The sequence below is a fragment of the Seriola dumerili genome, unplaced genomic scaffold (genome assembly GCF_002260705.1).
Source record: "Seriola dumerili isolate Sdu_G_001 unplaced genomic scaffold, Sdu_1.0 BDQW01000002.1, whole genome shotgun sequence".
Lineage (NCBI taxonomy): Eukaryota > Metazoa > Chordata > Actinopteri > Carangiformes > Carangidae > Seriola > Seriola dumerili.
The window spans coordinates 1343598-1359312 of NW_019174257.1; the positions used below are offsets into that span (position 1 = coordinate 1343598).

The 15715-nt window shown below is 40.8% G+C and overlaps 2 protein-coding genes across 2 annotated transcripts in view; both read left to right on the forward strand.

Moving 5' to 3' along the window:
• Nucleotides 1-2869, forward strand: part of myo9b (myosin IXB) — a 56886-nt gene extending 54017 nt beyond the window's left edge. Inside the window, exon 43 of the mRNA XM_022760498.1 lies at nt 400-2869. Coding sequence (XP_022616219.1) covers nt 400-953 — 554 coding nt within the window. The 3' untranslated portion in view covers nt 954-2869. The remainder of the gene's footprint in view (nt 1-399) is intronic.
• A 1537-nt stretch (nt 2870-4406) lies between these two features.
• use1 (unconventional SNARE in the ER 1) lies at nt 4407-11676 on the forward strand. The gene is made up of 8 exons (XM_022761143.1): nt 4407-4512; nt 5882-5931; nt 6236-6314; nt 6509-6661; nt 6845-6860; nt 7001-7031; nt 7321-7483; nt 8608-11676. The coding sequence occupies exons 1-8, from the start codon at nt 4414-4416 to the stop codon at nt 8788-8790; spliced, it is 774 nt and encodes a 257-aa protein (XP_022616864.1). The 5' UTR covers nt 4407-4413; the 3' UTR covers nt 8791-11676.
• The last annotated feature ends 4039 nt before the right edge of the window (nt 11677-15715 follow it).

Sequence of the window (15715 nt, forward strand, 5' to 3'; positions counted from 1 at the left end):
TGGGCCCTTCCTGTGTTTTGTGGTGCAGGTTTGGACCAGTGATGGTGATTGGGGCGGTGACGTCTGCTCTGTAACAAAGCAGGTTGGAGGAACAGCAACCGTGTTTGTGTGTTTGTGTGTGTGTTTGTTAGCATACGTCTGCACACCCATGTATGCATGTAAATGCATGTGTGGCACAGAAGCATGCTCAAACCTTATCCAAATGAATTAACTGAACATTTGGCACACCATATCACATCAAATGTTTGCTTAATTGTACTTCACTGTACATAGTTTTTGGTAGATAACATGGTTGCATGATCTTCCGTTGGTCTTCACCCTCAGGATTACTGTGTAAATTGTTAAGGAAAACATGTTTATTTCTCCCACTCTTCTTTTTTTTTTCTCCCTCTCTTCCAGGACGAGGTGGCTCCCAGCTGAGGAGGTACAAGCCCATTTGTCCACCCAAACCACCCGACCTGGCCCAGCGACCTAAAGTCCTCTGTGGACGCTTCTCTCTGTCAAACCTCACCCCTGCTAGCTCCACCTCCTCTCTGTCCAGCTGCGCTTCTTCAACCTCCGAATCCTCCAACGCCTCCCTCAGGCATCCGCTGAAACGCCGCAACCCCGTCATCCCAGACACAGTTAAACTCCCTGCAGGTGTCTCTCTCTCCCAGCCTGCAGCCTCGAGTTCAACTCAGACTCACGTTCCTCCTGGAAATCGAGCTCCTAAATACTTGGTCAGGAGAAGAGAGCAGCCGGGCCGCCGTAAAGACAGCACCCAGTCCCTGTACATCGACAACCCCGAGTGTGACCTGTTGTTGCATTTCTCTTCCTGCCCTCCCTCCGCTTCCTCCTCCTCCTCATCCATCTCCTTGGTGGCGCGCTCTCCTCAGCACCACGAGACACAGGCCTCAAAGGGCCAGAGACGTTTTTCTGACCCAGACATTCCTTACACGGAGGAAGACGTCTGACCAGGATGGAACAGAGAAGATGGAGAAGTGAGGATGAGTAAGAGCAACAACCTCCCGAGTAGACAAAAGGAAATGAATATAAATGGCATGCAGAGTTGCCACAGATGACAATGATGGGATTGTAGAAAGCCAGAAGAAGATAAAAATCAAGGGGGAACACGGAGGAAGAGAAATTATTGAACATGATGAGATGTACTGTAGCCACAGTCTTCTGTTCATAAAGTTTGAACAGAAATTAGACACAGTGGAGGGTGTTTGGTTGCTGTTGTTAGAGGGAAACTAATCAAGGAACTGCTAATGTGTTTAAAGTCTTGTCCAACGTTACAGTTAAAAAAAACTGGACAAGATGTTGCCAAGCACCTTTTCTATCATTTTGATATAATGTGGGTACAGGAACACAGGCTGAAATTTCTGTCGCCTCATAATGATGGAATTTTGTTTTTTCTTTCCCCTGTTTTTTTTTTTTTTAACACATTTTTGCTAATTCAAGGAAATAATAGAGGTTCCAGTCGCACTTTTCATTTCTTAGTTCTCCTAATGAGCAAAACATGCTCACTGAAATGTTAGCTAGTGCCTTGATAATGTACAATTATGCTGAACAAGAAGCTCATTTGTCATGTCATTATTGTGGAACAGTGCAGGGAGGGTTATCTGGGATAAAGAGAGGGGACCTTTGTCTCAGAGTTTTGTGTTCATTGTACTGAACCGACACAAGACGGACATGTTCGGAACAAGGACCTAGACATGCGCAGTGCGACTGTTGCACAAAGGACAACAGTCTGTCCACCTTCACCTTCTACCTGCCGCACAGCAAAACACCAGATAGAAGTCATCGCCTTCACATAGCAAAGGGAAATGGGAGCAGCACACGCCACTTTCTTCCTTTTGAGACGACAAAAACACAAACACAACACCGACCATTATGCAACAGCCGTGCCATGATGTCTTTAAAGCTCAGAGTCCTTGAACTCACCTTACCCTTTTCTAAAATGAACTTGGCTTCACTCAGCTGTGGACAGTCCCATAATGAGCAGCTTCTGCTGAAGCACATTTCAGCTTTGTATGAAATGTAATACTAATGTTCCCCTCTGACTGCTGTTGAATGATGTCTGCTAGTCTGTCTGGATTATGAGGAAGATGTGTAATGTGTAACAGAGAGTGTATGGTTGGGACTGAATGACGTGAACTGTAATGGTTATTAGTATTAACATGAAATACAAAACGTGATGCTTGTAACATCCTCTGCTGTGTGATTTGATCGGGCGCAGTTGGAAAAGTATCTCAGTGTTGATTTTGGACACATAACACCGTTTACTCAGTGGATGATAAACTCACCAATTATGAAGTGGAGAATATTCAGGTTATGTACTTTTTTTTGATGTGAACTATGAACCATGACACATCAGACAAAAAATAAATTAGTCTCCTCCAGATGCACTTAGACCATTTACACCAATATTTTGACTAGTAATGTAAAGTAAGGATGTATATACAAATTAATTAGAAATTAATTCACTATATGTTTAAGTTTTTACCTTCAGACAGGTAACCTACATTTCAGAATGTTAATTCTGGCAATCTGTGAATCTTCAGTCAGCTCCCTCTCTGTCTTTGGGAAGAATTTGATATGTTGCTCTGTCTCACGTAATTATCTGTGCGTAACACAAACTGTGTTTTCTTTTTATTATTTTTTTAAGTGTGACTTTAAAAGTGATCCTAAATCAAAAGAAACAATCAGTGTGAAAACACACATCTCTATTATTTCGGGGTTGAGTCCAAAAAAACCTTGCAACCCTGTGATCTTCTGCCTTAATTTTTTTTTCTTTATTACATTAACATTACATTACAATTACATTAAGTATGTTTTAAGTCCAAATTGGTTCTTCATCAGGTACAGAGGAATTAGAAAAAATAAACAGGATAAAAGTTTTTGCTCATGTGTTGAAAATCTTCATCCAGAAACTTTGACATTCAGTCTCTTCAGGTAAGATCTTATTGTTTTAGCCTCTTCAGAGCTCATATTTTTTTTAAAAATGACGGTTTTATATTAACTCTGAACCTAAAACTTGGTTTAACTGGTTGAATGGATTTGGTGCCTGTTTCTAAAGCTGCAGCAAAGACTGTTGATAAACCTGAGGTCGTCTCAAAGGTAAGTACAGAGTGCTGTTTCAACAGGACAGTGAAAGGAGTCTGTTCAAGACAAAAGCATCTTATAGTCTACATGGAGTTACAGCCCTGAAGCTGGGCATACTTGCTCAGCTTTTACAAAAATACATTGTGCCTTGTTGTGTTTGGCAGGTGAATGAATACAAGGTTTTAAAGAACTTTATGAAAATGTGTACAATCAGTAATATTATTTATTGTAAGGTGAATTCATCTACACGGCACGTTTCAGAAGAGTTAACTGAACTCAAGTTAAAACCTGAACCTGAGAAAGAAAGTTCAATAGACTTAAGATATTAGGTTGAATCAACTGTTTAGTTACACAGACAACATTACAGACAGATTTGCTTTCCTTTTAAATTTTCCTCAGTTTAAACAGTCAGTTCTTCATTTGACATGAGGCTGCAGCTGTTGAAGCCATTTTGCACCACAGTCAGGCAACATGTGAATCTGCTCCATGTAACTTTGGTAAATTATCAATGTGCAGGCGGAGGGACTGAACATTTTCAACCTTCATCATGATTTGCATTATTATGAAAAGAAACAACCATGACTTTCCATCACATGTAGGCCTGTTAAAGACACACAGTATGTTGACCTCATATCTGTTTTCTGCAAACTATGAAAAAATATGAGTCTGGAGAGTTTTAACTCTCAAATATTTCATACTGGAAAGTCTGTTGATGTACCAATTCTCTTTCTTTAAAAACTTAATGTAACAATGAGTTCAGTGAACTCTGAGCAGTTTATTCATTCAGCTCATAATTTCAAGTAAAAAGACTCAGAACAAAGATCTTAAATCATATGAACATTCAAATTAGACCTTCTGAATTGAAATTAACAAAATTTACATAGATTAGGTGATTCCACCATTTCTGCATCGTTTCAGTGTATGATGAATACAATATATTGCCAGTTAATTTTCTGTTGACCAACAAAGAGAGGAATCTGATTGGTTTGTGGGGAAATAATGAAACTGCACTATATGTTAATGTTAGCAGGGGCATAAAATGTTGCTCCTCCGAGGTTCATCCGGTCATAGAACAAACTTAATATGCTACTTGTAAGGATTTATGTACATGAAAAGGAGGAAATAAAAACAGAGAAATAGGTGTCGCTGGATTAAACATCACACATATAGATTTGTGAAGTTTATTAAAGATCGCAACTCGTGTAAACGAGTTCACGGTTTTATTGAGTTCACGTTTTTTGAATTAACGAATAAAAGTGGGCACATACGTCCATGAGTGGGAGGGCTGTGTCGTCATCCTGCTGCGACGGTGTGTCAGCTTCAAACATGGCGTCCAGGTTGGAAATTAATTTTATCAGGTTGTTGTCTCGCTGTGAATCAATCGCCTCTGAGAAACGAGGGGAGACGGAGTGGAGGTTAGAGAAGGTGAGGCGACACAAACACAGAGGAAATGTCACTGCTCGGTGCTGTTTTCCTCTGACCTTCATAAGCTAAAGTTAGCATGACTGTCGTTGTTGTTGTTAGTCGCAGCTGGTTGTTAGCCACGTCGCCACTGACAAAAAAATGAAGAAACGAAAAACGGGCAGACTCGTGTTTCACAAAAAAAAATACATTTTAAATATTGCACAGCTGAATTGTAGGTTTCGTGTTAACCTTGCTGAGTGCTCAGTTTATTTTCTGTATGAAGTGACAGAAAAAGGTCGTGTTGCTCTTCAGCACAGATCAGACCACCACTGTCAGAGCTAAATAATGTCCAGATATTCACATATAAACACAAACTTACCATCACAGTAAAATCACAAAGGTGCTGGTGACACACTGCTTAAACTAAAGAGAAAACTATAACGCGCTAAACTATAGCCAGGGTTAAATTGTGTTGTGTTTTGCTGAGGTTTGTTTCTAATTTTTTTGCCCACTTGTATTACTGATATATCTGTTAATTTGGTGGATAAACAATTGGAAATACTTTAATTCAACAGCACCACAAATAACAACCTCCAAAATCACCATGAAGTTGATGTAACTCCCAACTCCAGCTATCATTAGCTCATCATTAGCTATCCTTATTTTCATTATCACTTAATCTGGCAGTTATTTTCTCCATTGAATTGTTTTATACCTTTTCTGATCTGAGTCTCGTCAACAGTCCAAAACCCAAAGATATTCGTTTTTCTATGACTGATGAAGAAAAGCATCAAATGCTGACATTTAAGAAACTGAAACCAGTAAATGTTTAGCATTCACTTTTGGTGAAAATGACTAAAACAATTATTAAATAGTTCACAATAGTTTTCTGTCGATAACTGATCATTTAATCAACTAGATCTAGATACACCTTCCTAGACTGTCATGAACCTTCCTGAAGGTTCATTTCTTGTAGGTCTAATACAATAAACAGGTCTAATACACCCCATATTACACCTGGACCTGATAAACTGGCAACTGAGTTTGTATATTTACCTTAATTAATCGTTCATTATCATTAGGAGTGAGTTTTACCTAGTTTACCAATATTAGTTAAATGTTAGGTAATTGTATGCCATTGATATTCATCACAGCAACCAGCTGTGATTTCAAGGTAACACTGTAAATTATGAGGCGGCAAATTATTTTGAGGTGGCTAGACAGGATGGATATTTTTTTTAATCCACAGTGTGTTCAGGTTTTCCGTGTTTTAATTTAAGATGGCTGCACAAAGGCACAACACATGTACATCAACTATTCAAAATATCTTTCGTTTAAAAAAAAGAAAAAAAGAAAAGTATAATCACTGTCTCTGTTTTGTCTGCTTTAGTATGTTGGTGCCCTGGAGGAGATGTTGGTGGCTCTGAGGAAAAGCCCGAGGTAACACCACTACCTCTTAATTTCTCAATGCATTTGTTATTGCTAACCTGAACACACATACAGTATATCTCTGTTGTCAAATGTTTTCTGTCACCTTGGGTACTGTCACTTACGCAAAGGCAACTGAAGGATTTCAACACTTGCAAACCACAAAGCTTCTGATGCAAGAGGATCTCACGTGTTACTTTGTGAACAAAGAGTACTTCTGTCACCGCTCACGCCAGTTTTGTTCATGACCATGTAATGAGTTTATAAAAAGATGTAAGAATACTGTTATTCAATAACACGTTGTGTCTTTATCCAGCAAACCCACACCAGAAGTCCTGACTGAGTACACAAGAAAAGTAGATTTTCTGAAAGGACTCCTAGAGGCAGAGAAACTGGTCAGTGGCAGTATTTCACAGCTTTCTGTACTGGATGTGTCATTATTATTTTTGATATTTATAGCAGCACTTTAAGCAGTAATTCATTGTCATTTTTATCTATAATCTTAATCTTTTTTTTTTTTTCTTTTTTTTTTGTTCTCTCTTGTTGGGGCAGTTTTTTGATCTCACATCTTTCCTGCTCTCGTTCACAGTCTTCACCAACAGAAAAAGCTTTAGCCAATCAGTTCCTCGCCCCCGGGCGAACACCCACGATAGCCAATGAGAGGATGCCTGCCACTAAAACTGTCCACATGCAGACGAAGGCCCGGTGTACAGGAGAGATGAGGGATGAGCTTCTCGGCACGGTAGGATGAGCATACAAGTGTTTGTAACTTTAAAGTCACCGTCAAGACATTTCTATTTATACTTGGCCACAAAGGCTGTGCTCTCCATGTTAGAAACACTGTACGGTCTGGGGAAAAAAAACGTGATTCTGAAATTTGAATGCCCAATTAACTCAAAAATGTTCCTCTTTTGTGTCATTACAGGGTTTGTCAGGCAAAGGTAAGAATTATTTTGTAGGTCAAAGTGATCTTGAATTCAGTTTCTCTACTGGGGAATCGCAGCTACTATTTTTAACAAACTAGAATTCCGGAAATGTGTTTTTTAAGAGTTAAATCTCTTTAACAATTTCCTCTTTATAGGCACATCGGAGACAGACTTGCGAAACAGAAGGTAAAGCTTTAAATATTATTTCTTATCAATAAGAACTAATGATGAATATATTTCTATTTTTTCATACATCAGTGTGTAACATCCTCTGATTTCCTCCAAAATGTTCAGGTTCATTCGCAACGCTGTTAAATTTATGAACGTTTCAAATACAGATTCAGTCAGGACACTGTGTCATTACTCATTAAATTATTTTATCACTGGACACATTGTTGTGTCTGTGGATAAGAGCCTCAGCTACATCCCTGCAGTAAAAATAAAGATGTTAATAAGACCGTCCCACTGTGTGCAGAGGTCTTCCTCTGGATGAGCGTCAGTCTGCCGCAGAGCTGGACGCCGTCCTGCAGCATCACCACAACCTGCAGGAGAAGCTGGCGGAGGACATGCTCAACCTGGCCCGAAATCTGAAGAACAACACAATGGCAGCACAGAACATCATCAGACAGGACAACCAGGTAACTGGATAAACACCTGCATTCATAATGCTGTACACGTCAATCATCGTATTTACAGGGTTACTGAAATATAAAGCATTTACCTGTCAATGATGAATTACACCACCCACACGAAACGTTTTCAAAGTAATGCGTCACCTTGTCTGTTTCCCGTACCATTTCATTTATAGACCCTGGTTTAACAGAGACAAGGATAGATTCAATTACAGGCTAAAAGCAATATTCAACTAATGCTTAACAGATCAGATCAATAACAGATCAATTATCCAAGCAGCACAGAAACATATTATTAGAAGCCACTGCTGTTGTAACAGGTGGACAATGAGGAATTCGTTTAATACACATCAGTTTGCGTGCGTGCGTGCGTGCGTGCGTGTGTGTGTGTCAAAGGCAAAGACCATAATGAGGTGATGTGTAAAAAAAAAAAAAAAAAGGTCGCAGGCCCCTTTTAAACATGGACTGCGCTATATTGTCGTTAGGAATCCCCTCCATGCCGGCTCTCTTTTACACACCGGTCTGGCTCTGTGACTGCCTCCGCTGTCGGCTTCAAGGCGGAACATCCCGTGTTCGTACTTTTTATACGGAATGGCGAGGCAGAATAAAGGCGCAACATTCCCGCCTTAAACAGGCTGTGTTAAAGGGGCGAATGATTAAGGCAAGGTGAGGCAGAAGCATGTGACTGGAGGATGGATGGGTGTTGCAGTTTTCAGAACATATCAGAATAAGCAAAGTTAAGGTTTGTCGATTACGCTCTAATATTGTTATTTATTTATTTTAGTTTATTGCCCAGCTTTTTGTCACAGATTACTGTTAATAGGCCAAGAAATGTTGAAGTTTTGTGAATGTTTTCATGTTTCAGGTATTTAAATTTATCTGTGCTTTGGCTTGTGGCTCTGGTATATTCTTATTATTGGAAGTTGTCATTTTATATTTTTGTTCCCCAAACATTTTCCCCTGCTGATGCCACGTGTCAGCCGAAGCTGTCCACAAGTGGGCAGTATAAGACAAATAATATTCCCAACCAGCCTGTGAATCCACCTTGTGCAAAATCTATGAGTTGTTATTCCTTCCACTAAACCGGCTTGTAGGTCTGACTGCTAAATATTTATCTTGGCATTTCCCAGACTCTGAGCCACTCCATGCGCCAGGCAGACCTGAACTTTGAGAAGCTGAAGACGGAGTCGGAGCGATTGGAGCAGCACACCAAGAAGTCTGTGAACTGGCTTCTGTGGCTGATGCTCATCCTGGTCTCCTTCACCTTTATCAGCATGATCCTCTTCATCAGAATCTTCCCCAGACTCAGATGATGACTGTGTACAGTCCTGAACTGTTAGTCCCTCATCCTCCTGTGTTTACAAGAGCAGTAGCTACATAGGCCTCCATAGATCTACACAGCATGTCTGCATATGTGATACAGATCAGTAGTGGTCCAAACCAAAACAACTCAGTCTGATGGGCTGAAAAAGATTGCACTTCTCAAACTGAAATTCTTCCTCTATATGGTCTGATGAAAGAAAGATGCAGAAAGTGGTTTGTAGTATCAGTAATCATTTTTTTTTAAACAGCACAGAATATGAATGGAGGTAAGGAGCTACATGGAGGGCCTTAGGGAGCAGCAACATAGTCTTAATACCCAGACAGCAGGGACTGAGCCTTAATTATTTTAATCCCTCATCAGGTCGGCTACCAGCCATTCAGTACATGTATGCACTTTCTCACTTAGTGAGACTAAAGTCAAAGTCAGGTTTTTTAGAACATTATTTTTCACCATGCATATATCAGAGTAAGTTTATGAACCGTCCACCATCTACTGCACGTTGCCCTGGAAATCCACGATCTCATCACTATTTCAAATAACTGAAAACTGAGTCCAAAACAATCTGACTCATAAATAGCTAAAACCTACAACACTTTTCTTTAACCTCACTGTTTCGTATTTATAAGCACTATATGAATATTTAATAACTGGTTTATAACACACTGTAATGTAGGTGTAAGGCATTTTCAATGTTTATTAATGTGCAGTATTTGTCAACAATTGTAACTTCTCATCTGAAGAGGTATTTCATGATATTGTCAATTATTATCTACTTATTTATCAGCCTCAACGTACGGGAGGACTTACAGTTGTTGAGAAATACATTCATAAAATTCTACATCTCTTTACAACTACATTATATTGTGTTATAAACCATTTAAGAAATGTTTATATAATGCATAACACTAAATGATTGGGGTGAAAGTGAAGTGTTCCCAGTTATTTCCCTAAAATGAAATAATGCAAATTACAAAACAGATTTCAAGCAACAGTTTTTTCATTTTTCATCTGCTGGTAAAAGTTTTGGAAACAGTCTTTGTCGAGAGGTTGAGATCTTTGAGCTGTTAGATTTAATTTATTTCATTGCTCTGCATATTTCCATTATCCTCAGTCCTGTTCTTTGTTTGAGAGTCTGCGTGTTTCGGAGGCTGACTCCATAAATGTACATCAGGTGACGATATCTGTTGATGTTGGTAATGACTGCGGAGGCCGCTGATGTTGATAAAGTAAGACTTTGTTCTCATTACATACTGTAACCCCGTGTTCCAACCCCTTATAAACATTCATATATCATTTAGAGCTGCAGTTGTGTGTGTGTACAGGATCACAACAAAGTAAAATTATTCATCTCCTTTAATTGTGTTCGATTGAGTAATAATTGTGAGTACTGTATGTGTGTTGTGGGAGCTGTTTGAGACCTTTATCCATAAACTCAAATACCAAATTGCGCCCTCTGTGCAGAAATACCTAATGATGCAGTGACTTCATGTGGCCAGTGTGTGTCAGTCATGATCTTACAATATGAGCACGTAATGACCTCCATGACCCTGATGGCCTGATCAAGCCATGAATCCTAAATTAACCCCGCTACTCATTTAGAAGTGATCTGAGGATTGAAGTATGGCTAAATAAAGGCAGCTGGCCACAAAAAAAGCACATGACGACCATATGTGACTCTGGGTAATCTGTGCATTTGTCAGCTTTTGTTCTTCCTTAATTTAGCCTGATAACATTATTTTATCAGTGATTTAACACTGTATTTTTCATGCAAACTAACGCAATGAAGAAGCTTCTCGCATTCCTCCCGTGTTGTCAGTGTGACTGTCGTCTGAGGCCTGTGGAGCTGACTGGCTTGCCCAGGCTTGCAGCTCTGCCCCTGGCCCTTCCTCTCTCCCCTCTCCCTGCCCCGCCTGGCTGGGCTGAGGCTTGGCCCACCGTGTATTTTAGGATCCCTGGGGGGTATTTTGCCTGCTGGAAGCCAAGGTATGCAGGCCACCAGGAGACCAAATGAGGTTGTGTCACTGCGGAGGATCATCATCCCTCAGTTTAATCACAGCTGTTTGCGCCTCCATTCTCAGGCCTTTGCTAATGCTCTGGCTGTGTGATCTGCTCTCTGAGGCTGCAGCTCTCAGCTTTTGAACTGAAACTGAAGTACATGACTTCATCAGTGGTGCGGTTTCTCATGTTCATTATGGTTGTATTATCCCATTAAATGAAAGAGACTGTTACCCATTTGTGTTTTAGTTTCCCACATACAACCCAGAGTCTGGGATGTGTTAAGTACGAGTTCCTATATTCAGCATAAAACTTCTGTGTGAGGCTCATTAGTGGCACTTTTAACCTCTGACCCACTAAACCTGAATGGGTTCCTTCCTGAAGTCTTTCTCCCACAGGACGATCCAAAAATAGTGAGGGCTGTGTGTGCAAAGCTGTTTTCCAAAATTAGCTTAATCAATTTGCTACCATTTTCTAATAAGGCACCCTCTATGGAGCCGTTATAGGTTGTAACCAGCGGTGGATACTTCTGCTCTTCTACGTTTATTTGACAGATTATAGTCACATTGACAATCATTTTCCATTCAGAACTAAGGATGAGCTAACAAAATGTGCATTGGTATAGGTTAAAGTGTCTTAACATTAAAATTAGTTTCATCACCAGCATTAAGCATTAAGATGCTTCTCACACAGTAATGCATCAGTAATAATAATCTGATGATATTTATCACTATGACAGGCCATCCTTTCATCTAATGACCACTTTTGGCACTATTTTGTGACTGATGCAGGGCAATGCAGTATTTTGTGTTGTGTGGTGTATTGCTACTTAAGTTAAGATCTCAATATTTCTTCTAATATGTGTTGTAATTAATGGTTAATAAAGGCATTCATGATTGATAGATATATGTCAGGTATAATTTATTAGATGGAATAGAAGGGATAAACACCAGCCAGTGGGGTTTTTCACAGCCTAGCAAACAAGATTTATTCCTGTTAATTGCTTTTAACCAATCTATTGGTAAAGCATTGGTAAATTATTTATTAATCAGTAATAAGCCATTAGTTACAACTTTCCTAACTGTCAAGACAAACTGGTACATATACACACACATTTCGTACGCTTTACAAAATAAAACTTTATTGCGCTTCTTCCTCCACTTCGGTCCAAATTTCAGCGTGGCTGGTTCAGCCTAAATATTATCCAACCATGAAAGTAACCAGTGTCTTTGAGATAACACATCCATCCCTTTGCTATTCCGCTTATCCTTATAGTTGCGTTGGGGGGGCTGGAGCCCATCCCAGCTGACATTGGGTGAGAGCAGGGTACCCCCTGGACAGGTCGCCAGTCCGTCACAGGGCTGACATATAGACACATACAACCACTCACGCACACCTATGGGCAATTTAGAGTCACCAACTGACCTGACCTGCAAGTCTTTTGGACTGTGGGAGGGAGCCCACGCAGGCACAGGAAGAACATGCAAACTCAGAGAAAGGCCCCAGGCCTGGGGTTCAAACCCAGAACCTTCTCACTGTGAGGCGACAGTGCTAACCACTATGCACCGTGTCGCCTGTGATAACACGTGTATGAGGGTTTTTCCAGGTAAAATCCAGCAGTATTTTTGCTGCTGTCAGACATGTAAGATTCACTCTTTGTTGTGACCATGATAAACGAATGAAAGAATCATCATTTAGGAGCAAAACAGTTGGGAAACAAAGAATAATAATCTGGTGCTGTACCACTGATATTTGAGATGGTGCATGTGTGTGTGAGTGTGCACGTGCGTGTGTGTTGTAGTATGCTTTTAATTGGTTTGATCCTTCTAAACAGCGGAGAACAGAGGAACAAATTGTTAAGCATGAGAGAACTTCCATCCCCTCTCAGCGCAGCGTTGCGCCTGTTAAACACCCCAACTCTCCAGTCTTTTTAATTTAGTTTTTGGCTGCTGCTACAGTGAGGATTTGGGTTGCCTACAGAGATGAAGGAGATTTTTCTTTCATTCTTCTTTTTCTTTTTTTCCATCTACTTCCTTGAGGGAGCAAAAGGGTAAAGAGGGTTTTTGCTTTTTTTTTTTTTTTCCTTTTTTTCTTTCTGCCAAAGATTTGAACGTGCTGTAATGTTAATGACCTAATGGGAGCGTAAAAGTCTACACTTATTAAGCTTATAAAGTGAGTCACTATCTTACACATGCATACTCCAATTCATGGAGAAGAGAAGGGATCTGCCTCTTTTTTTCGGTCTCAGCCACAGAGGTGTGCTCTGCAACTGCTCAGGATTTACACATTTTACATCTAAAACTCCACAAGTCAATAAACTCCATGAAAGTTTTTACTAATTATTTGCTTTTATGGTTTAATTTTCCAGTTGTTAGCTCTTAGTTTCCGGTTGAAAATGAAAATCCTGTCGACATCTTGGTCATCAAGGTTGGTGGACGCGTAAAAACACCAGGGACAATGATGGAAACACGTTTTTGTCTCGCGCTGACAAAAACTCATGTAGCCCATTATATATTATTGATATAGAAGAATTAGAAGGCTGTCAATAAACCAAACCAATGTAATGCAGTTCATTTTCATTCAAAGAGCGGTTTCATAGTTCAAAAGGTGCTACTGCATAGTTAAATTTAGATTTAAGAGTAAACCTTTTTTCTTGCAGACCTCAGTGTTGATTTCAGTGTTTTCTTGAGTCCGTGTCCTCTGATCAGCGCTGCTGTTGATCCCAATCTCCTAATCTCTCTCTGGTCTACACAGGTGTTGTGGAGGTTTCTCTGTTTTCATTTTGCCGTTACTGTTTCCCTCGACATGACCCGCTTCCCTGTGTGTGTGAGAGACTGTGTGTTTCTGTATCTCTGTCTGTCTGTGTGGTTGTGTTGTGTCTGTGGCTCTTCCTTAGTCTTAACACCCTAATGAGGGTTCCTCTCCAAGCTCACACACACACACACACACACACACACACGTACAGCTGTGTTGTGGCAGCTCTCTAACTGGTGGGTTAGAGTAGCTGAAGCACACAGGAGGACCACTTCCTCCTCTCTCACCGTTTGTGTGAAAGTTGAGGATCCAGGTTCATTTGAGAGAATCATATTATCCACAAAACGTACATCACGGATAAACCAAGCAGACATAACAGTACATCCTTAGCTATGTGGCTGGTGTGTGTCTGTACATGCCTGTGTGTTTTCTCCTGTGCATGCATGTGTGTTTATTGCACCACAAAGACCTGAGCCACATGTCATTCCCTGCAGCCCCCTATTGCCCCTCTATCACTCCATGTTCCCAGCCAAGTGTCAACATGTGGGTTAATGCACTGAACCTTCCAGCCTATTTGTCAGGCAGCGCAGCGCTGAAAGAGTCCCCAGTGGAAGAAACCTGCTGGTTTCTGCTCAGTCTTTGATGTATACAGCCCAGGTAGTGCTGCTGCTGAGAGGCTTAATTTCTCGGTTCTTTGCTCTTTCACCTTTTTAGTAATTCAGGATCTCCCAGCAGGCAGGACTGAAGACCACGGCTGTTGTAGGTGCTATGGAGGCTTTGTGGATTGATGCTGGGAAGACAAGTGTGTGCCGCTTATTTGGCCATGAAACAGCAGACCTAAAGGAATAGTTGGAAATATGCTTATTAGCTTTCTTGCCAAGATTTAGATGAAAATACTGATACCTCTCTCATGTCGGAACGGTAAATGTGTAGCAACAGCCAGTTAGCTTAGCTTAGCTCAGCTTAGCTTAGAACAACAGCTACTAGCACCTCCAAAGCTCACAAAATAACATGTTTTATCTTGTTTGTTTAATCTGTACAGAACTAAAGTGTAAAATGACAGTTTTACCGGGTGTGAGGTGGCATAAAAATTCTTGGCCAGGACCAGTTGAAAGACAACCAGTTCCAAGAAGGTACAGGTCCTGCCTGAGGAATATTTCTGCACATAACACCACCTCAAATGGCAACATTTCATCAAACACAAAGCAAACAAAAGAAATGTGTTAATAACTGAGTTTCAGAGAAGTTGGCATGCAGGTTTGTTACTTTCAGACAGAGCCAGGCGAGCTGTTCCACAGGATTCAGATCTGGTAACTGACGAGTCTGAGACAACATTTGCTTTGTGACATAGCGTGTTATCATGCTGGAAGTAGCTATCAACTCATAGACATCTGAAACCTGAAACAAGGGGCCCCAGGTAGACACTGTTTTTGTTGCATAGGGGTTTTGTCTTTGTAATATGTAAGTTTATCATATGTTTTTAATGTAAAGTCTTCAAATGTAAAAGATAATTACAGGTGTCAGATAAATGTAGTGGCATAAAAGTGGGATACTCAAAGTATGAGACTAGTATCAATCTTCTCATCAAACTCTCAGGAAGAAAGTGAATATGCATATTTCTCAAAATGTTGAACTATTCCTTTAAATTAGTGTTTAAAACTAGAATCAGAACTGAGGTGAAAAGTCGCAGGTGGCTTGGATACGGCACTTGTTTTTCTCTGAGTGCACTGAGCCTTGGGCTGGGAATGGTGGCTCATACAGGGAGGGGGCCTTGAGGGAAAAAACCGTCAAGGACGTGAACGTGCTGTAGACAGTCTGGAGCAGGAGCAGGGCCCAGCAGATGAGGCTCTGGGCTCCGCCTGAGGCTGGAGCCAAGACTGGGATGTGTCCTGGGGGTGGGGTGGGGTGGGGTGGGGGGTGCATCCCAGGAATAATGTGCTGTTTAACAAAAGTGATATGTAGGAACCAGGCGCACCTCTCCTGGGCCCCTCAACAGTTTTCCCCCAGGAGGCCCCAAGCTGCCACAGCAGGTGGAGGGTCCCTCCTGGAACAGGGGAGGCTCCTCAGGGTAGCAGATTAGGGGTGTGTATGCATGTGTGTGTTGGGAGAGAGTGTGTGATATCTTTCTGTTTTTGCTTTCATCTACCAGGTTCCCTCTCTCTCTC

Coding starts and splice junctions, on each gene's coding strand:
- use1 (XM_022761143.1), top strand. CDS start 4,414: ATGGCGTCCAGGTTGGAAATTAATTTTATCAGGTTGTTGTCTCGCTGT. Junction 4,513..5,881: donor CGGAGTGGAGGTTAGAGAAG/GTGAGGCGACAC, acceptor TGTCTGCTTTAG/TATGTTGGTGCCCTGGAGGA. Junction 7,484..8,607: donor TCATCAGACAGGACAACCAG/GTAACTGGATAA, acceptor GGCATTTCCCAG/ACTCTGAGCCACTCCATGCG.